The sequence below is a fragment of the Equus quagga genome, chromosome 7 (genome assembly GCF_021613505.1).
Source record: "Equus quagga isolate Etosha38 chromosome 7, UCLA_HA_Equagga_1.0, whole genome shotgun sequence".
Classification (NCBI taxonomy): Eukaryota; Metazoa; Chordata; class Mammalia; order Perissodactyla; family Equidae; genus Equus; species Equus quagga.
The window spans coordinates 784,316-811,960 of record NC_060273.1 but is presented as its reverse complement, the minus strand read 5'-3'; the positions used below and the strand labels follow the sequence as shown (position 1 = coordinate 811,960).

Below are 27,645 nucleotides of genomic sequence, written 5' to 3'. Positions count from 1 at the left end.
AAGGCCGGCTTTGACAAGCTCCAGTGTAAAGCAACGGTCATACCACTTGAAAAGGTAATTGAAGGGAGATTGAGCTACTAATGTGGGTGGAAAGGGTTCAGCTACTTGGAAATAGGATTTGGGAAGATATTTGCATTGACCATTGAACCAGCAGCCTCGAAATACCCTTGTTTCTTCATATTGCACTTGGCACGAGTCTCGAGGCGCATCAGGACGAGGACCAGCTACCTGGACCTCACCTGGCAGTAGGTCAGAATCCTGGCCTGGGGCGCCGTGCATCCACTGCAGGGGACCACCCAGACATGAGGCTCAGGTCTCAGGCATGGACGGCTCCCAGCAAGGCTGGGTCTCAACCAGGTTCTGGGTTCTACTGACTTGATGGACAGTGGTAGATGGTGCTGGGCAGTGGTGGCACAGGAACACTGGGCACAGGAGGGCCAGAGCTGGACCTCGAAGGGCCTTGCCGCCAACCTGCGGCTCTGGACATTACTCCAGAAGGCCAGCCCACACGCTTGCCTTCTGTTTCCCAAAGGCCCTGGTTCAGGTGTGTCCCTGGCATTGTCCTCTCCAGCCCCACTCTGTGCCTAGGATGAGGCAGGAGAAGCCCAGGGCTGCAGCTCTTCTCTGAGGCCTGCTCTGGTGCCCTCTTAGGGGCCAGGCCTCAGCTGTCAGAGCGGAGAGGCCGGGGGATCAGCTGGCCCAGCTGCGATGTGTGGGGCCGCCGGGCGCCGTCTCATGGCAGGCATGCGCCTCTCTGTGGGTCTGCGGCACAGGCCAGGAGCATCCATCCCCAGGGAGTGGCACTGTGTTATGAGTGCCTGGGTCTGTGTGGGGCCCTGCAGGGCTGCGCTCCTGTCTCTGCGCCCATGACCCCGAGGGGCGGCTCTGGTTGTTTGCTTCCCTTCGTTCCTTCGGGAGAGGATGTGAGTGTGCTCATCTCCTCCCACACTCGGTTTACACAGCTGTTCTGGAGGGTTCTGCAAGGCCACGGGGTCCCTTGTCTCCTTGGAGAGGTGCGTGTGAGAAGTGAAGGAGAGCCGTACCACCGCAGTCTCAGACCCCACTCTCATTGCCAGGGAGAGACCCTGGCGGGGACGGTCATTGGCTCCCACTGTGGGGCCGGGCAAGACGTCCCGTCCTGGCGTGGGAGTGGGCGTTCGTCAGCCGTGGCTCCTGGTCAGCGCAGAGGCTCATCCTAGATGCCAGACCAGGTTCTCCTTCCTCACCTGCCACGTGTCCTGCTCTTTCTAATCTCTGTGACATTGGCCAGAGTCCTGGGGACAACTCACAGGGGGGCCAGCCCCTGAGTGGCCCACCCAGAGCTGGGATCACAGGGTAACTGCCCTGGGCTCCTGGCCCCAGAACAGCGCCCATGAGCACGTGTATATCCGCCGTGAGGCTTTTGAGCTGAGAGCCAGCAGGGGAGTTCCAGAAATCCATGCCCTTCCTTTGCGGGGTCGGGTCGCTGTTGGCTCATCCCGGAACATCTGCGCAGTGTCTCCTGGGCCCGAGATTCCTGCCTCATAGCTCATCTTCCTGCCTGGTCTCGGGGCCTCCCTCCACCCGGCCGGTGTAAACATGGATGGACAGAGTGATGGGTTCATTTCCCTCTGAGAAGACGCTGCAGCGATGCTGAAAAGGAACAAGGAAGATGAGACCTGTCGGCGCACGGGGGCCACGCACTTGACGCCACGTGTCATTGTCCGTATTAAGAAACAGCCATCCAGATGGACAAGGGATGAGGGGTCGCCTGCGAGGGCTCTGAGCCCCGCCTCTGATGTCCCCAGGGCCGCGCTTCTGAGTCCTCAGAGCCCCTGTTGCATTAGCAGAACCGGTGTTTCGTCCCCATGCTGTGCTGTTGGGCTAGCTGTCTGGGTCACGCCCCCAGCGGGCTCATGTTGCAGTGACCTGGGGGTCTTTGGAAATGTGCGCATGCCAGGGCCCCACCTGAGCCCCCTGAGGCAGGACCCACAGGGGGGCCAGGCGTTGCTCAGAAGTCCTAGAGGGCCACATGGGCAGTTGGTGGTCTTTTGACGCCTGTTCCCAAGTTCTCACCCAGATAAAACTAGCAGGCCTCCACAGTCCTGTCATGCTGGAACATTCTGGATCATGGGTGTGTGGACCAGCTATCAGGGGCCTCAGCCCTCCCGCTCCACAGACCCTCCCCGCCATGTTACTTCAAAGCCACTCAGTGTCTTCCTGCCGTGTTGGGGGGTCAGGGCTGCCAGGTCACCTTGTCCAGGACGTTCCTTCATCTGCGCGGTTTCTGGCCATCTGGCCCTGCAGGGCACAGGGCTGACGGCACCCCACCCTCGGCTCCAGGGGGTGGGGCCAAGCCAGTAGCCAGGGGGACGGCACCAAGTGCAGGTTGGCCTGACACGGACCCACATCAGAGGCAGCTCGATGGGGGCTGGCGCTCCAGCATCTGTCCAGAGAAATGACCCTCCCTGGGCCAGCCCCACGCAGCTCCTGCCCCTGAGTCTGCAGCCAGAGCTGAAGGTCCCCAGGCAGAGGGCTGAGGGCAGACCGACATAACCTCCTTGGGGAGCAGGACCGGGTCACCGGGCATGGGTTCAGTACCACCATCCACCAGGGTAACAGTACCAAATGGGCAGCAGTGCCGCCCGGAAGCTCGGGAAGAAGGCTCGAGTCCCAGGCGCCTCGGCCCCGGGCTGTGCTGTGCAGCCAAGATCCCAGAGAAGGGGACACAGAGAGGGGGCCGAGCGCCTTGGTGTCTCCCCTCGGTCACTTGCTGCTGCAGCTGAGGAAGCCTGAGGGGCAGGCAGAGCACCCAAGCTCTCGTTGGTTGAGGTCAGAGCCCACAGGAGGAGGGACAGTGACAGGGACCGCTCCAGCCCATCCTGGGCAAGCTTGGCCCAGGCCGACCACAGGGCAGTGTGAGGGAGGCTGGAGCTGGAGCCACCAGGTGCAGGACCCCAAAGGGCTCAGCTCCCAGCCCGACACCCTCCTCATGTGGAAGAGGGGGCTGCCAGGGCTCTGAGCCACCCCCCTGCTGGTGCCACAGTCCCAGCGGCAGCCAAGGCCCAGGCTCAGCGGCCTTCAGCGTAAGCCCAGGCTGCCTAGGGCAGCCCCGCCATCTCGGACCAGGGACCTGACTGACGGTGAGCAGAGCTGGCAGGAGAGGCTGCCTGCGGGGGTGGGCTGGGCCGTCTCTGGCACAGGGGGTCTGTTAACATCATAGACAGTGAAGAGTAAGAAATAATTATTTTTGGGCTCAGAACCAGGAAAACTAGTTTTCCAAATTAACCTAGGGAGAGTCACGAATCCACGATGTCTCTTGTCATACATCCTAAAACTCCGTCGTGATCCACAGAACTGAGGCGCCGTCCACAGCCCAGCATCTGTTCCTCATGTTCCTCCCCCACTGTGGGGACCAAGGCCCGGATTTAATTAAAATTCAGAAATGAAGGGCTGGGGTGTCATCTGCATTTTGCTGAGTGAGGTGGGTCTGCTCCCCAAGACCCGGGCTGGGCTGGCCGCACAGAGAGCCACGTCCCTGCCACCATCCGTGGGGATATGCCCGGGGGGTGCCCCCATCCGTGCGTCTGTCACCCCGACTCCGCATGCAGCTCTGGCCGTCTGACCCCCTGGCTCTCGGGCTGTGAGGCTGCAGCATCCCCTTCGTGGCCATCTGCACGACAGCGCCAGACCAGCATCGCCCTCGGGGCCGCGGGAGCCCTGCTGTCGGGTCCTGCGCGGGCAGCCAGCTCTGCCCATCCAGTGACAACTGCCCGCCAAGGCCTTGTTTCCAGAGATGTGGCCGTGTGGTGATGGGGCAGGTGCACTGACGCATTGAACTTAGTGAAGTTTTCTTTTCCCTCTTGTCTTCGTGGTGATTTTCCCATTTTCATGGTGACTTGGTCTCCGTGTCGCCTCCTCTCTCTCGAAGTCCCTCCCCAAGTGGCCCTCTGGCCGCTCTTCTCAGGCGACTGGTGCGGCTGGAGGCTGTCCCGTCCCCTTCGTTTCCTGTGGGCCCAGCCGCTGACCTGCAGCTCCCACTGTCGTTTCCTCTTTGCTGAGGCAGCCGGGTCCCTGTAGACACCTGAGCCGTGCCCGCGTGGCCCCGCATGCCCGCACCCCCCGTCAGCCTTGACACTGGACCCCCTGCCGCCCGCACTCTCCAGTCTTCCCCCTCATGGTCTAGAAGGCGCAGCGGCTCTTCCCAGGACCCTGCTACTCAGCTGCTGGCCAGGAGGCCAAGTCCCTTGTAGGGTAACCCTCACGGGAAACACCCTGTGGATCACCAGTTAGCACCAAGTCCCGAGAGGTGAGCCTACTGGGTCCGGGGCACGGGGCAGGCCCCAGCCTCCCTGGTCCCCATTTTTGGAGGGATTTTTCCGTCACACCAGTTTGTCAGCAGGCACGTTTGGTCTTCCTGGACCCTGTGTCGTCCAGGCTCACCCCGGATCCTGCGCCAGAACCAGCTGGGGCCATTCGAGGCCTCTGAGGAGGGGCAGTGCCCGGCCTTGCGGACAGCCGCCTGGCGAACAGCCCTGGGGTGGCCCCATCCTCGTGGCCTCTGTCAAAGTTCAGGCAGATGGGCTCCATCGACACCACGCCCAAGGGAAGGCGGGCCTGCACACAACACAGGAACCATCACACCCGTCCCTGTGGGTGCCCAGGCCCAAGGGACGGCCTTGAGTGTGGTCACTCGGGTGTGGAGGACAGGGCAGCAGACAGACAGGCACAGGACACACGGCTTCCCCCAACCCTGATCCAGGAGAGCGCAGGAGCCCCATCCAGCCCCACGTGAGCCAGGCACAGTCCTCAACATCCAGGGCCTGTGGAGCTGGCGAGGGTGGTGCCAGCCAGGCCGCAGGTCCCCAGACGCCCTCACCTCTAGTGGCAGGGCCCTCCCCAGCACAGGCCCTCACCACAGGGTCCGTGGGGCTTGTCCATAAGGCTCGCTGCTGCCTCCAGGAGGGGACTGAGGCCGGAATCACCGTGTCAGCGGGCTGGGTCTTCACTCGAGGCTCCGGGAAGAACCTGCCTCCGAGATCATCTAGAGTGAGGACATCCCTGGGGCTGGTCTGAGAGAGGCCAGGGTCTGTGGCCTGGGGAGGGGCGTGGGGCCTGGACCACGTGCATCAGCACAGGCATCCCACGTGTGCCTCTGGGAAAGGACTGGAACACCTCTGGGCGTGGAACCCGGGCGTCACTGCCAAGTTGCTCGGTCCTGGCAGAGCAAGTGAGATATGGATGGCCGGAGCGGGTGGTCTGCTACCCACAGAGGACCCTGAGCCACGATGTCTGGGCAGGACCTGCCACAGACGGTGGTCCTTGGTCTTGGCTCAGCCCAGGCTGAGGTGCCGCCCATCCCTCCAGGTGGTCCTCATCATCAGCGGGAACCTGAGCTTCCTGAACTGGCTGACCATCGTGCCCAGCATCGCCTGCTTCGATGACGCCACCTTGGGCTTCCTGTTTCCCTCTGGGCCAGGTGGCCTCAAGGATCAAGTCCTGAAGATGCAGAAGAAGGAAGGTCAAGGGGTCCAGCCCATGCCAAGATACGGTGGGTAGACCCCCGAAGGTGGGATGTGGCCTCGGGTGGCCTGCCTGGTCTTCTTGTCCCGTCAACACGGTGTTGACACACCCAGCCCTCCTGCTGGCCCTGTCAGCCATTGGAGACAGGATGGCATCTCGCATGCTCTGAGCGTGAGTCACTCCCGTCTGCTCCATGTGGACCTCGTGTCCTCGTCCTTGGGAATGGAGGCACAGTGACCTCAGGACACTGCTCTGTCCCCAGGACCCGAACTGCTGGCCCTGGGGGTGCTGCACATCCCTAGTGAGTGATGGCCCAGCCCACCTTACGAGGGCAGTTGTCGTGCCTCGGTTTCCACAGCAGCCTTGGCGTGGGGAGAGGGGCTGTGGACAGGGTCCCTTCCCAGACTCCCGGACGGGGGTCCAGCGGCCTCTCCCTTGGCTTCCTTGAGTCTGGGGGGCCGGCCAAGGCTCCTCCCTGAGGTCGGATGCCGGGCCTGGGGGCTCACCCGCTGCCTTGCCCTCTCCGGCCAGGCTGCATGGTGCGGCAGGCGGTCAACCTTGCGATGGGCATCCTGGTCGCCTGGCTCAGCATCCCTGTGGTCCTCAACCTGCTGAGTCCCAAGCAAGTCATGAACAGCTCCTTCAACCCCCTCAGAATCGTCAACACGTACGGGGCCTTTGGAAGGTACCACGCTGAGCTTCTCATCTCCTCACCCCATCCGCCGGGTGGCCATGCAGGTCCCAAGGCTGCTGAGGGAGAACAGGCTGGACCAGCCACATGGGCAATCTCGGTCCGGGGCGCGGTCGCGAGGTCTGCTCTACGCCCTGTTGGGGAGGCGTACACTGTGTGGGGCAGGCCGCTCCCACCTGCTCCTCCTCCCCCACAGTCTGCTTGGGAGGGGGCCCGGGGTGGAGGGTGCAGTGCCCTGACTCAGCCTCCCCAACAGCATCACCAAGGAGCGCACGGAGGTCATCCTGCAGGGCACGGCCAGCCCCAACGCCAGCGCGCCGGACGCCGTGTGGGAGGACTACGAATTCAAGTGCAAGCCGGGCGACCTGAGGAGGCGGCCGTGCCTCATCTCCCCCTACCACCACCGCCTCGACTGGCTCATGTGGTTCGCGGCCTTCCAGGTGGGCCCTCTCCTTCCCTCCCACCGCATCCTGGGTATTCTTGGCGGGCAGTGGACGGCGGGCTTCGGGCACTCCAGTGTCCTTGAGGCTGCAGCGGCCCCGGAAACGCCCTCGAGTGGCTGGCGGGGAAGGCAGGCAGGGTTGAGATCAGACCCCACAGAGATGACATTAAGCCCACGTGGCACGCAGTCTGCTGGCGCCTGTGCAGCTGCCGCCCGCCTTACGGCCCACCCGGGCTCGCTGATGTGGATCAGGCGAAGGACCAGCATCCGGCGTCCACTGTGGAGCATTGTCTTGGGCTCCCGCACTGCCCCTCAGGGGAGCACACCCCACACGCCCTCTGAGCCCAGGACCAGGACCCAAGGCCGGGCACAGCGTGTGACGACACATGACAACACTGTGCCCGGTTCCTCCCCGAGGCCGCCTCCCCTCCGATCTTTCTTGTGCACCCACCGCACACACAACAGGCGAGAAGGGGAAGCAGGCAGCCCCTCTGGAGGGACCTGAACCCAAGAAACGGGTGGGCACCAGGGCAGCCCACCCTGCGGGAGGCCAACCCCACACCATGGCCTGAGCACCCGTCCTTGTCATCCCAGACCTACGAGCACAACGAGTGGATCCTCCACCTAGCGGGCAAGCTCCTGGTCAACGACGCCCAGACCCTGTCGCTGCTGGCCTTCAACCCTTTTGCAGGCAGGGCCCCGCCCAGGTGAGACTTGCCACCTCGGCCCCAGCCACCTGTCAGGGCTTCTCCCCAAATGCAGGGGTCTGCTCTGGCCCCACACCATTGACCGGCTCCACTTGCCTGCCGAGGGGACACAGTGGGGGGAGGGAGGCATCCTGGAGGAGGGGTGGGGGTCCGAGGGGGCTCTGGAGCCTGCCGGTGAGCGCCCCACCCTTCCTCCGTCACCATGCAATCCCTGCAGTGTCTCCTCCAGAGCCCGCCTGCCGCACCGTCACCTGGTCAGGGGCCTGGGTGTCAGGGCTCCACCTGGGCCCCTCAGGCTCCCCAGGCGGCCTCTCCCTCTGGGGGCTCAGCCCAGCCCCTCGGAGACGCCGTGGCCACGGGCTGCAGGCTAACGCACCCTCCCGCCACAGGTGGGTCCGGGGTGAGCACTACCGCTACAAGTTCAGCCGGCCTGGGGGCGGGCACGCCGCCAATGGCAAGTGGTGGATCCGCAGGAGGCTCGGCGCCTACTTCCCCCCGCTCAGCCTCCAGGACCTGAAGGGCTACTTCAAGGCCCGGGAGTGGCCGTACACAGAACTGGAATAGAGTGACCTGTGCCCGAGAAATAAAGCGGGAGGCCACGCCAGCTGCTCTGAGTGAGGTCTCGTTCCCAGCGCCGCTGCCTGCGCCTGCACGTCCAAGAAGGCAAACCGGTGAGAGGGGGGATCTCGGGAGCCCCTGGGTTTCCTAGTTGATTAGAGACCCCAGGGGGCGGGAGGGCCACCGGGGTCCAGGTGGAGATCATGCGCACAGCTCTCCAGGCTGGGCCCTGCTTTCCTCCCCAGGGACCAGCATCCCAAGCACGGACAGAAGCCCTTTGTCCCCCTGGGGCGGGCCGCCCCACCGGGCCTCCGCCCCTCCTTTGTGACCAGAGCCCCCAGTCTCGTGCTGTGGGGCCTCCTGCTCCCTGACCTGCAGAGGGGGTGGGTGGCCTGGTGCTGCAGCAGCGGGGATGCCCACAGCCGCGATTGGAGGCCCGGTCGTCACAAGCTAAGCAGGAGTGTTTTCTGCTTGGCGATCCTTCTGGGCCCCGCTGCCACAGCACTGGGTGCATCCCGAGTCTTTACTGCCCGGCGTCAGCTGTGAGCGAGCAGAACGCCCGCCCGTGGGGTGAGGGCCCCCTGGACTAACAGCCACGCAGCGGGCAGCACGGCCCCAGCCCTGGTCGCCAGACCTGAGGAGTCGGAGGGGCTCCCACCCAGGGGGCAGCAAGTGGGGGCACCAGGCGGCTCCCCCTTCCTCCCACCCCACCCCCACCCCTGACCGTCCAGGGCACAGGCCACACCACGGAGGGTCTCGGCTGGAACGAGGGGGTTCAGGCCAGGAGGCCGGCCGAGGTGGGCACAAGTGCGGGTCTGTGTGGAGCCCCCGCCCGCCTGGGGGGCCAGCCCAGGTGCCAACAGAGAGTCCGTGTTCCTGCTCACAGGGAAACAGGCTCCCTGTGTCTGTGTCGGGACAGACGGGGCCTCAGACGAGGAGCCTGGAGCCAGCAAGTCTGCCCGCGGCGGCCGCGTGGAGCTAACCGCCGGCTGCTGTGCCTGGGCAGCCCTTCCTGGGGGGCTCTGCCAGCGGGGGGGTGCACAGGGGGTGTCCTGTGAGGCCCAGTGTGGGCAGGGGGCCTGAGGAGACACTGCGCCTGGGCCCAGAAGGCGCTCCCCCACTGTGCCCAGAACCATGAGTGGCCTCCCTGCCAGGAGCCGTGGGGGGAGCGGGGGAGGGATCCCTGCGCCTGCCAGCCAGGCTCGTCGCCACCCAGGGCTTGGGCAGGGGAGCCCCAGGACTCAGATGCCCTAACTGTGGGCTTCTCTCTGGGCCTCGGTCCAGCCATGCCTCCAAGTCTCCCAGAACCCCCAAGACACACACAGGAGGTGACGCTTAGGCCTGAGGCGTGGGGGCAGGGCTGGAGCTAGAGGCAGAGGTGACACAGGGAGACCCCAGGCCCAGTCACAGGGACCCCTTGGCTCAGGGGCACCCCAGGAACTGGTGGCCCCACAGCCGTCCCAGGACAGGACAAATACACGCTCACCCCAGGGACATCACAGGTGACCCCAGGTCTGGGTCTGGCTGAGGGCACTGTGGCTGGAGAGAGGCCACTCCTCTAACAAACTAAGGACCCCCCAGACCTGCTCCTCCTGCAGCCCCTCACCCTCCTGGGCTCGGGGCCCCCTGCCCCCACCCATCCAACAGCAGACGGCACCGGCTTCACCCTCAGAGTCTGTCCTGAGGCCCACACGTCCCTCCTTGCTGGCTGTGAATAGTCACTGCCACCCCAGCCCACCCAGGGCCTTTCTGCCCCACACTCGCCAGCGCCTCGGGCGCGGGGCCTCCGCACTGGCACCTCCTGGTGCCCATGCCCCCAGAGCCACCAAGCCCTGCCTTCACCTGCCACCAGGCTGCTCCTGGTCACACTCGCAGCTGGTGGGAGCCCAGCCTGGCCCCTCAGGCCAAGCGGCCCCTATCCAGGTCTGCCAGGTAAACTGTCGCCTGGTGGACGCAAAGAGCGCAGACACCGCGGGCACCTGCTCCACCCAACACCTCCCATGAGACCTGTTGTTTCTTGACCCAAGAGAAACTTCCGGAGAGGGGAGGGGCTCAGGGACACGAGGTGGGGCATTAGCCGTCTGGGTCTGAGGGACCGCTGCACGGCTGAGTCCGGGAGCATGGGGGCCATTCTCTCCTCTTCCCTCTCCCACCAGATGTTGGCTGGGGCAGATGGTCCAGGCACGGCTCTCCGCCCCACTGCAGGGAACTGTGGTCAGACTCAGTCGGGTGCTGGAGCCACTGCAGCCACTTCTGCCCTGAGGGGTCTAGGGTGTGGGGGAGGGGCGGGGGGGGGGCTGAGAACTTCAGGTGCCCCTGGTCTTCCCACCCACTCTCTCTAGCTGATGGCCCTGGAAATCATGCCTGGCCGAGCCAGCCGTGCCGAGACCCCTGCCTCTGTCTGGGGACTCCTCCGTGCAGAACACTACACCCCCATGGCTGTCACACGTCTGGACGGGGACTGTCCAGGCATGGCAGCACACCCAGGCCACCTCATCCCACCTGGGCCCCGCCAGGACCGTAAGCTGCAGAGTTTGTCCCTGTGGCCACACCACATTCCAGAAAGTTCCTCAGCCCAGAAGGTGCTGGGCACATGCTGAGACGTCTGTGCCCCACCCCCCCCACTGCTGCCCCAAGACGTGGAGGGGACCCTGACTCTCCACCTCGAGGGCCCCCCCCCACCCCCACTGAGCAACGTCGGCCCCCAGCTTGACCTGCTGAGTCGGGGCCGGGAGGCTGGGTCCCCTGGAAAGGGCCTGGCACAGGAGGACCACCCAGGCTGCTGCCTGTTTTGGGGGATCTGGCACTCCAGTCGCCATGCGCCAGGCAGTGGAGGTGCTCAGGGTGACCTGCTGGGCCTGGCTGTCGGCTCTGTCCCGAGCCATGGGCTCCGCTGAGGGCCTGTCTCGGGGGACGGCCACCCTGCCTCCCCTCCTGCTCCAGCGGCCAGGTGAGGAGGCAGCTCCCATCGCACACGGGGCAGGGTGCACGGGCTGTCGTCAGGCAGAGGGGCTCTGATGTCCCTCCTTGGCCCAGAGGCTTTTACTTCATGGTAATTAGATACAGTTCGGCACCTGCGAAGGCCGAGACACGCCTCTGGGCCTCATTCAGATGAGAGACCCTCCCTGGGCGCCCCTTCTCTCCTGGGGCCGCTGCACCTGCTGGTGGGCCTCACGCCCCATGGTCTTGGGCCGCTGGTTCCAGCTGGAAGGGTCTGTGCCTCAGGCTCTCAGGAGGGGATGGAGCTTCAGCTCAGCACGTCTGGAGTCCGGGAGGTGACAGGCCATTAAAACTGGGCCGGGGAGGAACAGAAAGCTGAGCAGCTACTGTACGTAACCGCTTGCATGGCCTCTACGGTTATTCACGTCGCTCATGGCGCCCTTATAACTTCCAGATCTCTCCCACCAGGGGAGCGGCCCCTCTCCGTTCCTGAGCTTTGTTCTGGGCTTTTCTCTTTTGTCTCCTGGTCGGTCTTCCCAGGGCGCCAGCTCTGGGTCCTGCAATCAACTCTCCTCTTGCGGTTTCCAGTTCTCGCACGGCTTGCTGTCATCTCCCTCCCTTCCTTCCACATCTGCCAGGCTTTTGTCCGCTCTCTCCCTGGGTTGCAAACTTACTTCGTTTCTGTCCTTCCTCCTGATTTCTAGGAAACGCGGCTACGGAGCCCCCGGCCGCACCCGTGGGTTCTGTTGGATACTGTGGGCCTTGTCTGTGAATTCTAGAGATTCTCATTTCCTCTTTAAGCCATCCCATAATAGAGGTGGGGACTTCCATTCTCAGATGAATGGATTTGGGGCGCCATCTTTTGTTTATATTTAATTTTATCGCCTGTGTTGGCCACTCCTGGCTCCCTCAGGATCGACGCACCTTTCAGAAGTGAACGAGACTCCTGGGAAGAATACCATCTTGAATTCTGAGGCACTGCTTGCATGTCTCTCCTGAGGGGTTCCCTTGCTCAGCAGCATGACAGTCTGCCCCCAGGTCCATTCCCATGTTGACCTCCCGACCCCGTGTCCTCACGGTTAAGAACCCACAGGACCTTCATCCTCAGGGACTCAGTTCCTACACCACTGAGTAAGGTGGAACTCACGTAACAGCAAATCGACCTTTAAAACTCCTGAAGTCAGGGCCGGCCCCATGACCGAGTGGTTAAAGTTCCGCATGGTCCACTTCAGCGGCCCAGGTTTGCAGATTTGGATCCTGGGTGTGAACCTGCTCCACTCATCAGCCACGTCCTACACATAAAGTACAGGAAGATTGACATAGATGTTGGCTCAGGGTGAATTTTCCTCAGGCAAAAAAAGAGGAGGATTGGCAGCAGATGTTAGCTCAGGGCAAATCTTGCTCACACACACACACAAAAAAAAAACTCCTAAAATCATCAAAAAAATTGACGAACCTTTAGCTTGACTGACAAGAGAAGACGCAAGCAAGTAAAATCAAAAAAGGAACTGGGGGCAGTACTACTGACCTTACAGAAATACAAAGGATTATAAGAGAACTATGAACAGTTGTATGCCAGCCAGCCAGATCAACCAGATAAAAGGGACAAAGCCCCAGAGACACAGACTACTAAGAGGGACTCAGGAAGAAACAGGAAATTGGAAAAGATCTGCAACAAGTAAAGAGATTGAATCAATAATCAAAAACCTCCCAGCAGAGAAAAATACTGGACCAGATGGCTTCGTTACTGAGTTCTACCAAGAATTTAAAGAGGAATTCACATCAGTCCTTTCCAAACTCTCCCAAAATATTAGAAGAGAAATACTTCCTGACTCATCCTGTGGGGCCAGTGTTACTCTGATAATAAAGCTGGACAAAGACATCAATATCCTCTATAAATACAGATGCAAAAACACTCAAAAAATAATAGAAAACAAATCTAACAGTATATTAAGAGGATTTTATGGCCTGACCAAGTGGGCTTTATCTCAGGAATGCGAGAGTGGTTCCCTGAGAAAATCAGTCAGTGCGACAGACCCCATGAGCAGAACGCGGGGGAACCAGGACCGTCTCAAATGATGCAGAAAAAGCATTTGACAAAACCCAACACCCTTTCATGATGAAAACCACTCAGAAAACTAGGCATAGAAGGAAACTTCAACATCATGAAAGGCATTTACGAAAAACCCGCAACTAACGTCATACTCAAGTGAAAGACTGAAAGCTGTGCCCTGGGGTCAGCACCGAGACAAGGTGCCCGTTTTCATCACTGCTGTTCAACTTCAGACTCGAGGTCTAGCCAGAGTGATTGGTCAAGAAAAATAAATAAAAGGCTTTGAAATTGGAAGAAGTAAACCTCTCTATTCACAGATGACATGATCCTACGTATAGAAAATTCCAGTGACTCACACACACCCAAAAAAACTACTGGAGCCAATAAACTAAGTCCGCAGAGTTGCAGGGTACAACGTCAGCACACAAAGTCAGGTATGTTTCCATACGATGAACAGTCTGAAAAAGAAGCTAAGGAAACAATTCCACTTACAATAAGCATCCAAAAGAGTAAAATACCTAGGAATAAAGTTAACCATGGAGATGAAAGACTTGGACACTGAAAACTAGAAAACACGGCTGAAAGAAATCAAAGACAACGTAGATAAATGGAAAGGCACCCGTGTCCATGGATCGGATGACTTAGTATGGTTAAGATGATAGTAGTACCCAAAGTGATGGACAGAGTCAGTGAGATCTCTCTCAAAATTCCAATGGCCTTTTTGCAGAAATGGAAAAGCCAGTCCTCAAATTCACATGGAATTGCAAGGGGCCCCAAATAACTAAAACAATCTTGAAAAAGAAGAAGAAAGTTGAAGGACTCATACTTCCTGATTTAAAAGTTTACTACAAAGCTACAGTAAGCCGAACAGTGTGGTGCCGGCGTGAGGAGAGACACGTAGATGACTGGAACAGAACGGGGAGCCCAGAATGAGCCCCCACACATACATCAAATGATTACTGACAAGGTTCCGAGACCGTTCAATGGGAAGAGGACAGTCTCTTCAACAATGGTGCTGGGACAACTGGATCTAAATGCTAGAGGATGAAGTTGGGCCCTTACCTCAAGCCATATACAAAAACTAAAACGGACGAAAGACTTAAACAGAAGAGCTACCACTATTAAAACTCGTAAAAGAAAATGTAGCTAAATCCTCACGACCTTGGATTTGGCAATGAACTCAGATAAGCAAGAGCAACAAAAGAAAAAACAGATCAGTTGGACTGCATCAAAATTTAAAACTTCTGCATCTAAGGACATTATCAAGAAAGTAAAAAGACAATCCACAGAATGGGAGAAAATACTTGCATGTCATTTATGATAAGAGTCTAGTTGTAAGAATTCTTTATATATTCTGGATACTAGACAACAGAAAAGAACAAACACCCTAATCAAAAGGACTTGAAGGGCCAGTTCTCCAAGGAAGACATACCGGTGGCCAACAAGCCCGTGGAAAGATGCTCGGCATCCTTGGTCATTAGGGAAATGCACAGGAAAACCACAATGAGGTACCAGTAGGGTGACTGTAATTTTTTTTTAATAGAATAAGTGTTGGCAAGGGGGCAAAGTTGCAACCTTCATGCATTGCTGGTGGGAATGCAAAATGGCTCAGCCGCTATGGAAAACAGTCTGGCAAGTTCCTCAAGAAGTTAAACATGGATCAGTTACCAGATGATCCAGCAATTCCACTTCTGGGTATCTATCCAAGAGAAGTGAAAACGGAGACTCACACAGAACCTTGTACGCCATGCTCACAGCAGCATGGTTCGCAGTAGCCAGAAGATGGAGACAACCCAGGTGTCCATCAGCAGGTGCATGGAGAACAAAATGTGGTCCATCCACACAGTGGAATATTATTCAGCCATAAAAAGGAATAAAGTACTGACACGCTACAACACGGGTCAGCCTGGAAAACGTATGCTCAGTGAAATAAGCCAGACACAAAGGACCCCCTCTCACGTGATTCCGTTGATGTGAAACATCTAGAATAGGTGGGTGCAGGGAGACAGAAAGCAGAGCAGGGGTTGCTGGAGGCTGGGGGGTGACCACTAACGGGCATAGGTTTCCTTCTGAGGTGATGAAATACTTTGAGATAGAAGTGATGATGCCACAATGCTGTGATGTACTAAATGCCACTGTTTGTTCACTTTTAAATGGTTGATTTTATGTTATTGTCAGTTTCGCCTCTACTTTTTAAAATAAACTCCCCCCAGAAAGCCTCCTCAGTGTCAGACCCTGGCCCCCTCTGCCGAGACCTCGTGGGCCCAGGGCCACGCAGATCCGGTGCTTCCTCCCTTCCTTGCTGAGTGCACAGCCTGCAGCGCACGTCACACGCCAGTTCTCTTTTAGCTGGTGGTCTAGGAAAGATGGTGGCAGATACGCAACTGCCAAATAGCCGAGGAAAAGGCGAGCAATGAGAGGGCAGCCAGAGCTGTGTGATGGTGGCGGTTCTGGAGCCGTCCGCCACCCGGCTGGGTCTCTGCAGAGGCTGCCTGCCTCGCCCTTTCCCGGGGTCAGCTCCCTGCTCAGCAAGGCCTCAGGGCAGAGCTGGGGTCACGCCCCCCCTCCCTACAGGTGTGCAGCCGCCTCAGTCCACCGGGACCGGCCTGGCGAGGTGGCAGCCGCTGGCCCTGGCCTCCCGGCTGGGCTCTCTGCCTGCCCAGGCGTTCCACTCGGTCCGAACTGTTACCGCTTCATACTCAGTCCTGGTACCTGGTGGTCTCAGCCCTTACTTCTCGAAACTGCCTTACTATCATTGGCCCATTGCTCAAAACAAGCTGACGTTTCTTAATCCCAATGGTTTATGTGCAAATAGCGGACGGCGTGGTTTCTTCCCCTCCTGCTCCCAGGCCTCTTTTTCTTGTCTTCTTGTGCTGGGCATCCAGGTTGAGGCCTCCCATCTCTCTTAGGATTGCTCATTTTTTTCCTGAGCTAGAATTGTCCCTTTAAAAATCTCACCACAGTGAGCCGGTCGCCTGCAAAAGCACTTCAGCTGCACCCATGTGGAAAAGCTGGAGAAAACACTAAAAAACCTTGTATCTGAACTCCCAAAAAAGAAGGAACAATCTGGTGCAAGACAAGAAGAGAAGCTCAAAGGCAGAGCAGTGCGCCCGTCCTGACCTCGTGGGGCTCCGAACAAAGACCTCAGCATAAAACGAGACCCTTCCAGGCCAAGACATTGGAGAACAAAATCAATTAAACCCAACCTGGTTCTCTGAAAACATTGGTAAAATGGATAAACCTCTAGCCGCAATGATGAGGCAAAAAGGAGAGAAAACACAAATTCCCAATATCAGGAAGGAAAGAGGGGACGTCGCTACAGATCCTACAGACACTGAAAGGACGATGTTCTGAGCAACTTTAATAGATCTGATGTCCTAGATGAAAGGAAAAAACCGCACGACAGACGCAGGTTACTAAACTGACTCAGGAAGAAAGAGAGGGCGCGAATAGCCTGTCAGCGATTAAAGAAACTGAGTTTGTAACTTAAAACCTTCTCTTGAAGACAACTTCAGGCTGAGGCAGCCTGATCCTACCCAACACTGAAGAAGAAACACCACCAGCTACACAAACTCTCAGAATCAGGGGGCGAGGGACACCCGTCCCATCCCGGTCGCGACACAGAGGCACAGCCGCTCTGCAAGACGTGAAACACGGCCCGCCACACAGCTCAGCCGTCCCTCTCCAAGGCTCCCACCCAAGAGAAACGAAAACACAGGGACCTGTGAGCAGTGTTTTCCGCGGATTTATTCACAATAGCAAAAACGCTGGAAGCAGCCCAGGAGTCCGTCAGCAGGAGAGTGGAGGGTCCCATTGCGTTGTATCCACACGGTGAATAATCCTTAGCAATAAATAGATCGAATTATTGACACACATGTTTGAACCTCGAAAGCATTATGCTGAGTTAATGAACAAGGAGAGGGAAGAACAGACTGCGTGTGATTCTGTTTACACAGGAAGCCAGGGGGAAGAGGATCTCAACTGGAGACAGAGTCAGGGCAGCGGTTCCCTGGGCGGGCTGGGGAGGCGAACAAAGGGACATTTGGGGGCTGGAAACATCCAACATGTTAGTTTCGTGGTAGGTACCCCGGTGCACACGTGTCAAAACCCATCAAGCTGTGCACTTAAAATAGGTGCATTTTATTTTATGGAAATTACAACCGACTCTTGTCCCACATACAAAATAGAGCAAGATTGACAACAGATAGTAGCTCAGGGCCAATCTTCCTCACCAAAAAAAAGAGTAGGATGGACGAATGAGTGTCGTGCACCCACACAATAGTTACAGCAAAGAGATGGACAGTCCACAACCACATGCAAGGTGGGGGTGACCGTCAGACATCCTGCTGTGTGAGGGGCGAGACCCCGAGTGTGTGCCACGTAATCTCAGCTGCAGCAGACACGCAGGGCGTGCTGTGTGCTAAAGTCAGGGCCGTGTTATGCTGCAGGCACACGGGGGCGGCGATGTTCAAGTTCTTGGCGGGTGGCAGTTACCCAGCCTTCCGTTTGTGAACATTCTGAGCTCACACGTTTCATGAACCTCTGTGTGTGTTCCAATTCACGATTAAAATGTTAGAAAACCTGCCTTCTTGGGGCGCGTGAGATCCTGTTTTGTCCCCAGTGTGCTCGTCACAGAGAGCACAGAGTGACACACGTACGAAAGTGTAAGACAGACTCTGTGCGCCATGTGGCTCTCGGGCGTTTCTCCCTCCCTTCGCACGCGCGTGTGTGTGTGTGTCCGTCCGTCCGTCCATCCTGCGCTTTTCCTTTGCTGTTCCAGTCTCCCCACACCCCTGCCCCATTCCACTCTTGGGAAGTGTCTTCTGTTCCCTCGGTTTCCAGGCCACCGTCGGACACACTCCGGCACGGGGCAGCTCAGGTAGCTGCCGTCGCCCCCCACTCGTCCAGGCGTCCTGGCAGGTCAACGGTTTGCTCCCCCTGCAAGTGAATCTACCTGGTCAACGTCTGAGCCCCGAGGGCCGCCAGCCGCTTCGCAAACCCTCCCGCGACAGAAGAGCTGGCGCCACCCCGCTCGCAGCCGCGTCCACCTGCAAGGACACCTTGCTTTAAGGCCAGACGCCGGGAAAGCCAACAAGACGCCTCCAGCCTCTCCTTTCCTCCCGCCCAGGGTGGAGGGTTCCATCTGTCCTCAGGGAGGGCCGCCGCGTCACCTCGTCCCCGCGCTGGCTCTGGCGGCTGCACCTGGGCGCGAGAGCATTCAGCGCCAGCCCTGCAGCTGGGCCTTTCTGTGGCGGGCACGCATTTGCATCTCAATGACCCCCGATTAATATTTAAGGAGCCAGCTGTCTGAGCCACAGGAAAAAACGGAAAAAAACACGCCTTGTCCTTTAAGGGGCGGGCTCAAGGCCCCTCATCAAGTGGCCTTCATCCCTCCTCTCGCTTCACACACACACAATTCTTCTGGGTGAAAAAAATATGAAGCGCCACTAGCCAGTTATCAGGGGCCAACTGTGTCCCCATCAATGCCCCTCAGTCCATTGTGGCCGCCGTGCAGCTGCGCGGCTGGCGCTGAGCGGGCCGCCGGGCTGGGCTCCGTCCCTCCGTCTGTCTGTCGTCGCCGGGCACCTCGTCCACCCTGCCCTCCCACTGCCCCCTCCAGCGGAAGTGGATGGCACGTCCAGAGCTCATGCCCCGACCTGGGGGACACGCCCTGTCACTGTCGTCCCCCTGGACAGCTGCACAGCCCTCAGCAGGTCCCCACTCTCCCCCGAGCCCCCGCTGGCCAGCCACTCTGGGGAGGACCAGTGGTTCTCGTCAACTAATCAGCCCCCTGTGCAGAAAGCTCCTGTCGTCGACCACAGCCCCTCGGGCGGCTCCTCGGCCACCCCAATGCGTCCCTCCTCTGCACGTCTCAGCAGGTGTCGCTGGTCCTGGTGTTTCCTGCTGCCTCGGTCCCCTCACGGGGCATCAGCTCCCTGGGTTGGAACAGTGTCCCCACAAATTCACATCCACCAGAACCTCAGAACACGGCCTTTGGAGGCAGGGTCTGTGCAGGTGTACTGAGTTAGGAGGGGGGTCTTGCTGGGTTAGGGCAGCTGTACGTCCAACGTCTGGTGTCCTTATAATGAGACACAGGGAGGAGGCCATGTGACAAGGGAGGCAGAGGTTGGGGTCATGCGGCCACGAGCCCAGGACCCCAGGAGCTGGAAGAGGCGGGAAGGACCCTCCCCTGGGCCTCAGAGGGGCACGCCGTGCGGCACCTGGATCTCAGCCCTCGGTGAGAGGACAGACGCCTGTGGTTCTAAGCCCCCGGCTGTGGCCCTGCATTTCGGCGGCCCCGGGAGACCCCCACGCCCCCCAGGAGCAGTGGCAGCGACTCTGGACCCAGGAGAGCCTCGCGTACCCAGATCTGGCCATGCGGAGCCTGTGGCCAGGGTGGCCCCCACACCCCCTCCTCACTGACCTGGGGGGCAGGTGGCCTGAGAGGGGCGGGGCTGCAGGGCCATGAGGCCGATGGTTCCCTGAGGACCGGCCTCACCCCTGTCAGCTCATGCAGCGTCCCAGGCACCATCTGGGCCCTTGGCCTCCACTTGCCCCTGGGAGTCCTGGGCCTCCTCAGAGCCCTTCATGCCCAGCGGGAGCCCCCCAGGACCCCTCGCCCCCGTCCAGGGAAATAGAGCCCTCAATACACACGAATTACTGGTGTAACGAGTCCCTGCATGGGGGGTGGGGGGGCGCGCTGGGCATTCACTAGGCTCCTCGGCCTCAGCCTGAGGAGGGTCCCAGGCCCCAGTGCCTTGCTGCCCGGCCCACCCGAGGGCAGGTCCAGAGGAAGGAAAGCCACCCCTCCTCAGACTTCATCCTCACGTTCCTCCCTGGGGGCACCACCAGGCCTGCAGCCCGGGGCCAGGCTGGGCCTCTAAAGAGGAGGGGCCTGGGCGGCACCCACTTTGCATCACTAGCAGGTCCAGACCAGGAGGCACCAGGGGACCAGAAGGACAGGCTCTGCCGTGCCCAAGGGGACACCGACCAAGAGGCTGCACTCCGCCCAGGGAGCCCAGTCACGCCGGCCGCGGGGACCTGCCCGGCCACCCGTGTCCCTCCCCTCCCCTGGGTGCTGGGGGCCCACCCGTGAGGGCCGGAGGGCACAGGTCACCTGGTCCCAGTGTGTGTGGGGGTTTAGAGGGCATCAGGCCGGCAGGGCCCGGGCAGCCCCGTTGTCGACATGAGCACTCGGGGGTTCCGCAGGGACCTGGGAGAGCCGGCCGGGCGAGGCAGGTGGAGCAGCCGCGGATTCTCGCCGGATGTCTGAGAAAGCCTCTGGTTCCGCGAGTTTGGGGTCTGGAGTCTCGGACCAGGGGCCGCGGGCTGGCCTCCTGTCCACGGAGTTCCCGGGGAGGAGAGAACCTGAGGGGCGAGCAGAGGGCACCAAGATGGCCCGCCTCGGAGCCGGTGGTGTGAGCCCTGCTCACACACGTGTGCACACACATGCACAGGTGTGAACACAGGCACGACCAGGGCACACGGGCCAGGACACACAGCACTCATCCTAGTGAGCAGCCGTGCACGCGACATTTCACACTAACACCACAGTTTCATAAATCATGTCAACGGCCAGATATTTGGAAATAGGAGCGTCCCCAGCACCTGACCCCTCGTAGGCTCGCCGTGGGGCCCGTCCTCATCCCGGGAGGTGGCACAGCCACACAGAGCCTGCTGCCGAGGGCGCGTGCCCACTCGACCCCCTCCAGGCAGGAGCCCAGCCCCAGGCCACTGCCCTTCTCCTGCGGGTGGGGACACCAGGAGGACTCTCCTCCGAGGAACCCCGGTGCCCACACTGCGGGCTCATGCACCCACCCCGCACCCTCCCCCACGATGCCCAGCAGCGCCCAGCCCACCAGCCCCTCCCAGGAGCCAGGACAGCCCCTGAAGGGCACGGGCCAGCTAGAGGTCCCCCAGCACCCTGCCCACAACAGTGGCAAGTCCTACGGGAGCCCCTAGACCCATCTGGGGCTGCCCTCACCAGCCCACCCAGGGCAGCCGGGGTGGCAATGAGCCCAGGACAAGCTCAAGGCCCCGCACAGCCCCCACTGTGTGCAGCCTGCCGGCTCGTTCCACACTCACTGGTGTCACGGGGTCTTGGCTGGCAGGACACAGTGACCAACGGGAGCTCCCCGCTATCATCCGAGTGATGCTGCGGCGGGGAACCACAGCAAAGCCTGGAGGGCCTCCAGGTGGAGGCGGCAGCTCTGCCCGCTGACCCCTGAGATGCATCACTTCAGTTTCCCTTCTCACGTCCCAGGGCCCGCAAGGGCACCCTGGAGGGGCTCTGTGCCTTCCTGGTCAGCTCCCCCAGCCTGAGTGTCAGGGGGCAGAGCTGCCGGAAGAGGAGGAGACCCCAGGGCACCTTCTCTGCCTCCACAAAGGAATACACAGGGTCCCCAGACCTGGTGGGACCTGCCTTTCCGTGGCCGGGCTCTGGCTCCGGTCCAAGGGCTGCTCCCCTCGGGAACGAGATCTAAAGGACTCGTCTGCCCCGGGGCCGGCTGGCTGGAGAGCCAGGAAACCTGCATGTACCCCTCCAGCCGGACTGCGGAGTGAGCGGCCCGTGGGTAAGGCTCAAACCCTTGGTGAGAGGACGCCAGGGTGGGGACAGCTGGCCGGCCCCCATCGGGGCTCGGGCAGCACAGCTGTGCCGATGGTAGGAGCCGACTCCAATCTGGGAGAACAAAGTGCCCCCAGGGCCCGGAATTCCGGGACAGGCCTGTGGGGTGGCACAGGCTGGCGGGGCGCACCCTGGGCCCCGGCCTGGACTTGGGGTGCCCACAGGTCCTGCCCAAGATGGGAGCACCGGACCCAGGCCCTGCGCGGCAGAAGTAAGGGAAGCAAGAGCCCGTCGACAGGGCACCGCTGCTGAAGCAGGACCGGGCTGGCCTCGCAGCCTGGGGGGCAGGAACCGCGCCCACCTCACAGATCAGAGCCGGACACTGAGGCACGACTTGCCTGCCTGGACATGCCGCCCCAGCCCTGCCCCGAGAACCGGCCGGCCGCCCCGCAGCCTCGGAGAGCTGCCCACTTCGCCTTCTCGGGGCCTGTGGGTCCAGATCCAGGCCGGGAAGGGTTCCCCGTGCTCACCCGGCACCTGGGCCAGGCCAGAGAGCAGCCCGCGGGCCGGGCAGCAGGGGAGGCAGCTGCCAGAGACCTCTTATGGCGGCTCAGGAATCGACCCTGAGAGAGGCATCCACACTCCAACCCCAGAACCCGCAGACGGGACCTAATTTGGAAAAAGGGTCTTTATGGTTGTAATTAGCATCTGGAGATGAGGTCATGCTGGCTTAGCAGGTGAGGCTCTTAACCTACTGACAAGGTCCTAATAAGAGAGAGAAGAGGAGAGAACAGACACAGAGAAGAAGCCACGTGACGACAGAGGCAGAGATGGGAGCGACGTGGCCACAACCCAAGGGGCACCTGGAGCCCCAGAAGCTGGGACAGGGAAGGCACCTCCCCTCAAGCCCCGAGCGAGCACGGCCCTGCCACACCTCGACCTCAGACTTCTGGCCTCCAGACTGTGAGAGGGTGAGTTTCTGTTGTTTGAAGATGCCCAGTTTGTGGTGACTTGTTATGGACACCCCAGGACACTTGCACACCCACCAGCCCACCGTGGTGTGGGTGTCACGGGGCTGGCTCATCTCCCTGGCTTCCTCTGACTGCTCCAGTCCGCCCTGGGGGTGCAGCTGCCCTCCCAGCCTCGCCAGGACCATCCTGGGCCTCCAGCTGCACTGGACACACCAGAGTCAGAAGCAGAAATGCCCTCCTTTGATAACTTAGATGAAATGGAGCAATTCCTCAAACCCAAAACCAACCAAACTCACCCAAAATGGAATAGATGCTGATAGTCTTATAACTATTAGAGATGTTGAGTTTGCAGTTAAAACTGTGGAAAAAAATGGCCAGGCCCAGGAAGTTTTACTGGTGAATTCTACCAAACGTTTTAAAAAGAAAGAACATTAATTCTACCCCGTCTCCTCCAGAAAGTAGGAAAGGGGGAACACCCCCCAGTTCACTTCGTCAGGCCGGCATCAGCCCGAGACCCAAACCAGGAAAGAGAAAGAAGAGAAAACTGCGGACCAGCCTCCCTCATGAACATTGACAGAAAAATCCTCAACAGAACCTGAGCGGATGCACCCGCGGTTCATACAAACAGTCCACACCGTGGCCCCCGGGGCTCCCCCAGGAGTGCACGGCTGGCTCAGAACCTGAAGATCAATTAAAAGGCTAAATAAGAAAATTCATACGATCGTACCAACAGGTGCAGAAAAAATATCAGGCAAAATTCAGCATCTATTCACAATTTAAAAAAAACCCTCAGCAAGTTAGGAAGAGAACGTCCTCGCCCTGAAAAAGGGCATCAACAAACGTGAGATAGGGGACAAGAGGGGACACCTGTCTCACCACTTCTGTTTGGCATCCTGCTGACGTCCTCGCCAGAGCAATAAGGCAAGAAAAGGGAATAAAAGCAACCATGATGAAGCCCAGGGGCACAGCACTGAGTGAACAAAACCAAACGAAAGAGGCCAGGGACTGACTCCGTTCACATGCAGAGTGAGAACAGCACTCCCTCTGGAGGGCCGACCGAAGGGACAGGAGGGGCTTCCTGGGGAGATGGGACCGAGGGGTGAGTTACAGGTGGATCATTTGTCAAAACCCACAAATTGTAGCTTCACACACGTGCGTTTCGTGACATCAGTCGCACCTTGATTGTGTTAAGGAGCAAACAGAACAGGAGCATAGGGGACTGACACGTGTCTCTGGTCCTCTGTGGACCTCAGTCTCCTCATCTCTATGGGAGGGCACGGCCAAGATGACCTCTAAAGCCCTCAGAGTCCTCATTCCGCAGCTCCACCCTTCATCCAACTTAATTACACCTGCAAAGGCCCTATTTCCAAACAAGGTCACGTTCACAGGTTCTGGGGGACATATACTTGGGGGCCACCATTCAACCCACCACAACCTGGCTCCACGAGGTGGGGGTCTCGGCTACCTGCTGTGCCCGGCCTGCCCACATGGAGGCACCGCCCAGCCTCAGCACATTTGCACACAGCCCGGTGACCCCGAGGGTGCACCCTCAGACCAATGCCCCACATTGCTCCCCCTTTACGCCCCTTCCAGGACCACCCACACGATGTGCTCACACGCTCAGAGGAGAAGGGACTGTGACCTCTGACCCTTCCTTCCACCCTCTCTGCACCACAGGGTCACCCTGAAAGGCCACCCCAGTGGTGGGTTCCCTCCTGAGGGTCCCAGATGTGCAGCCAGGCACCCACCTGGCTGGCTTTCCACGCCCGGCATGTGTCCAGGCGTCTGCGGCGTGGCTGGGAGCTGACGCCTCTGTTCCAAGGAGCTGGGGCAGGGGCGGGCAGAGGCAGACAGTCCAGAGTAGGCAGGACGGCCATCACCCCCAGTGGCCACCACCGCCGGGTCCCAGACAGAGCGTCACAAGGGCCACCTCTGCCCAGGGCAGGGCCGCAGCCCAGGAGCAGCCCCTGCGGCCCTATCACCAGGACTGAGCTGTGGTCAGGCCCAGGTGGGGCCTGCAGGTGACCCCAAGCCCCTGGGGTCTTCAGAGGCCGGGTGTGACGGGCCCATGGCCCCCGAAGCGTCTCCCCCAGGCCCAGGCTCAGCCCGGTCAGAACTGGTCTCTCTACCACCCTCGCGGCAGCTCTCAGCCTGGGGACCCAAGAGGGGCGTCCCCATGTTGGCACAGTTTATGGGGGCCGTCATCAGTGACAGCTGGAGGTGAGGGCTGGCGCTGGATCCCCAGGCCCCACTTGACGGCGGATTTATGGCTGGAGGGGCTGGGCCAGGCTGCCCCCCCGCACGTCACGCGTTAGTCCATCAATGTCCTGACATTTCGTGGTCATCTTGTCCTGCTGAAAGGTGAGACCTTGACAAGGCCTGTGCCGCGGCCACAGGGCGGCCCCCAAGCCGGCCCCCCAGGAAGGGCTTTGACCTCACCAGGGGCCACCGTCCAGCACTACGGGCAGTACCCAAGGACAGAGCTGGGCCCAGGGCCACCATCCTCCAGCCGGGCCCAAGGAGCCGGACCCCCAGCGTATGGCCGACCTTCTTCCAAGGTCCAGGAGACACAGTGAAGCAGCCTGGGCCGGGGCCATCCTCTGCAGGGAGGTTGTAAACTACTGATTTAATCTGTTTCTCACAGGTCTATGCAGATTGTTCTTTTTTATTTTTAAGTTTGATTTTTTTTTTTATTGCAGTAGCAGTGGTTTATAACATTATATAAATTTTGGGTGTACATCGTTATATTTCAATTCCTGTGTAGATTACATCATATTCACCCCCAAAGACTAATTACCATCCGTCACCACAGACAGGTGCCTAGTCACCCCGTTCCCCTCCCCCCTCCCCCTTCCCCTCTGGTAACCACCAATCCAATCTGTCTCTATGTGTGTGTTTGGTTGCTATTTTTTATTTATGAGTGGGCTCATACAGTATTTGACTTTCTTCCTCTGACTTATTTCACTTAGCATAATACTCTCAAGGTCCATCCACATTGTCACAAATGGCCAGATTTCATCATTTGTTATGACTGAGTAGTATTCCATCGTGTATATACCACATCTTATCTATTCCTCCCTTGATGGGCACCTAGGTTGCTCCAAGTCTTGGCTATTGTGAATGATGCTGCGATGAACACAGGAGTGCATGTATCTCTGTGCATTTGTGTTTTCATGTTCTCTGGATAAATACCCAGCAGTGGGATAGCTGGATCAGATGGTATTTCTATTCTTAATTTTCTGAGGAATCTCCCTAGTGAGATTTCCGTAGTGGCTGCGCCAGGTTGCACTCCCACCAGCAGTGTCTGAGAGTTCCCTTCTCTCCACATTGGTTGGTGGGTTGTCTTTTCGTTTTGTTCCTGGTTTCCTTTGCCTTGCAGAAGCTTTTCAGTGTGATGTAGGCCCATTTGTTTATTTTTTCATTTGTCTCTCTCGCCTGAGTAGACACAGTATTCGAAAAAGATACTGCTAAGACTGATGTCAAAGAGCGTACAGCCTATAGTTTCTTCTAGGAGTTTTATGGTTTCAGGTCTTACATTCAAGTCTTTAATCCATTTTGAGTTGATTTTTGTGTAGGGTACAAGATAATGGTCTACTTTCATTCTCTTGCATGTGGCTGTCCAGTTTTCCCAATACCATTTATTGAAGAGACTTTCCTTTCTCCATTGTATGTTCTTGGCTCCTTTGTTGAAAATTAGTTGTCCATAGATGTGTGGGTTTATTTCTGGGCTCTCGATTCTGTTCCATTGATCTGTGTGTCTGTTTTTGTGCCAATACCATGCTGTTTTGGTTACTACGGCTTTGTAGTATATTTTGAAGTCAGGGAGCGTGATGCCTCCAGCTTTGTTCTTTTTCTCAGGATTGCTTTGGCTAATTGGGGTCTTTTGTTGTTCCATATCAATTTTAGGATTCCTTGTTCTATTTCTGTGAAAAATGTTGTTGGACCTTTGATAGGGTTTGCATTGAATCTGTAGATTGCTTTAGGAAGTATGGACATTTTAACTATATTAATTATTCCAATCCACGAGCACGGAATATCATTCTATTTCTTTGTGTCTTCTGTTTCTTCCAACAATGTCTTATAGTTTTCAGTGTGCAGGTCTTTCACCTCTTTGGTTAAGTTTATTCCTAGGCATTTCATTCGTTTTGTTGCAATTGTAAATGGAGTTGTATTCTTAATTTTTCTGCTACTTCATTGTTAGTCTAGAGAAATGCAACTGATTTTTGTATGTTGATTTTGTATCCTGCAACTTTACCATATTCATTTATTATTTCTAATAGTTTTTTGGTGGATTCTTTAGGGTTTTCTATATACAAAATCATGTCATCTGCAAATAGTTAGAGTTTCACTTCTTCCTTTCCAATTTGGATCCATTTTTTCTTTTTCTTGCCTGATTGCTCCAGCCAATACCTCCAGTACTATGTTAAAGAAGAGTGGTAAAATTGGGCACCCTTTTCTGGTTCCTGTTCTCAGAGGGGTGGCGCTCAGTTTTTCCCCATTGAGTATGATGTTGGCTGTGGGTTTGTCATACATGGCCTCTATGATGTTGAGGTACTTTCCTTCTATCCCCATTTTATTCAGAGTTTTTATCATAAATGGATGTTGGATCTTGTCAAATGCTTTCTCTGCATCTATTGAGATGATCGTGCGGTTTTCATTCTTCATTTTGTTAATGTGGTGTATCACATTGATTGATTTGCAGATGTTGACCCATCCCTGCATCCCTGGAATGAATCCCCGTGATCATGACGTGTGATCTTTTTAATGTATTGCTGTATTCGATTTGCTAGTATCTTGTTGAGGATTTTTGTATCAATGTTCATCAGTGATACTGGCCTGTACTTTTCTTTTTTTGTTGTTGTTCTTGTCTGGTTTTGGTATCAGGGTGATGCCTGCTCCTTCTTGACTCGGTTTGTCCTCAATGTCTCTCTGGGAATTTGTCATCTAGTTTGTGGGCCTGTGGTATCCACCCTGCCCCTGAAGCCCCGTTGACTCTGTGGGTGGGCAGCGGCCTGCTCCTTGTCCCCGCTGCCCCCGTCACACACGTGCCAGATGCGCGTTTCTGGTGCACGCCCTCCTCGCAGTTACAGAAATGACCCGCCACTCCTGTCTCCTCAGGACTGTCATTGTAAACTGGCTTTGAAAGTGAGCAGATGCTGTATCCGCATTAGCCCAAAAACAAATGACCGACTTTCTGATGTGAACCCACATCGCT

General features: G+C 58.2%; 1 protein-coding gene across 4 annotated transcripts in view; it reads left to right on the top strand.

Moving 5' to 3' along the window:
- LMF1 (lipase maturation factor 1) overlaps window positions 1–12,117 on the top strand; it is a 96,757-nt gene extending 84,640 nt beyond the window's left edge. For 2 of the 4 annotated variants that reach the window (XM_046666047.1, XM_046666046.1), the window contains 5 exons: window positions 5,347–5,530; window positions 6,034–6,187; window positions 6,450–6,633; window positions 7,230–7,342; window positions 7,732–12,117. In XM_046666047.1, the coding sequence (XP_046522003.1) occupies window positions 5,347–5,530; window positions 6,034–6,187; window positions 6,450–6,633; window positions 7,230–7,342; window positions 7,732–7,906 (810 nt within the window). In that variant the 3' untranslated portion in view covers window positions 7,907–12,117. The remainder of the gene's footprint in view (window positions 1–5,346; window positions 5,531–6,033; window positions 6,188–6,449; window positions 6,634–7,229; window positions 7,343–7,731) is intronic. The other 2 variants (XR_006889331.1, XR_006889330.1) reach the window with 2 other exon arrangements.
- The last annotated feature ends 15,528 nt before the right edge of the window (window positions 12,118–27,645 follow it).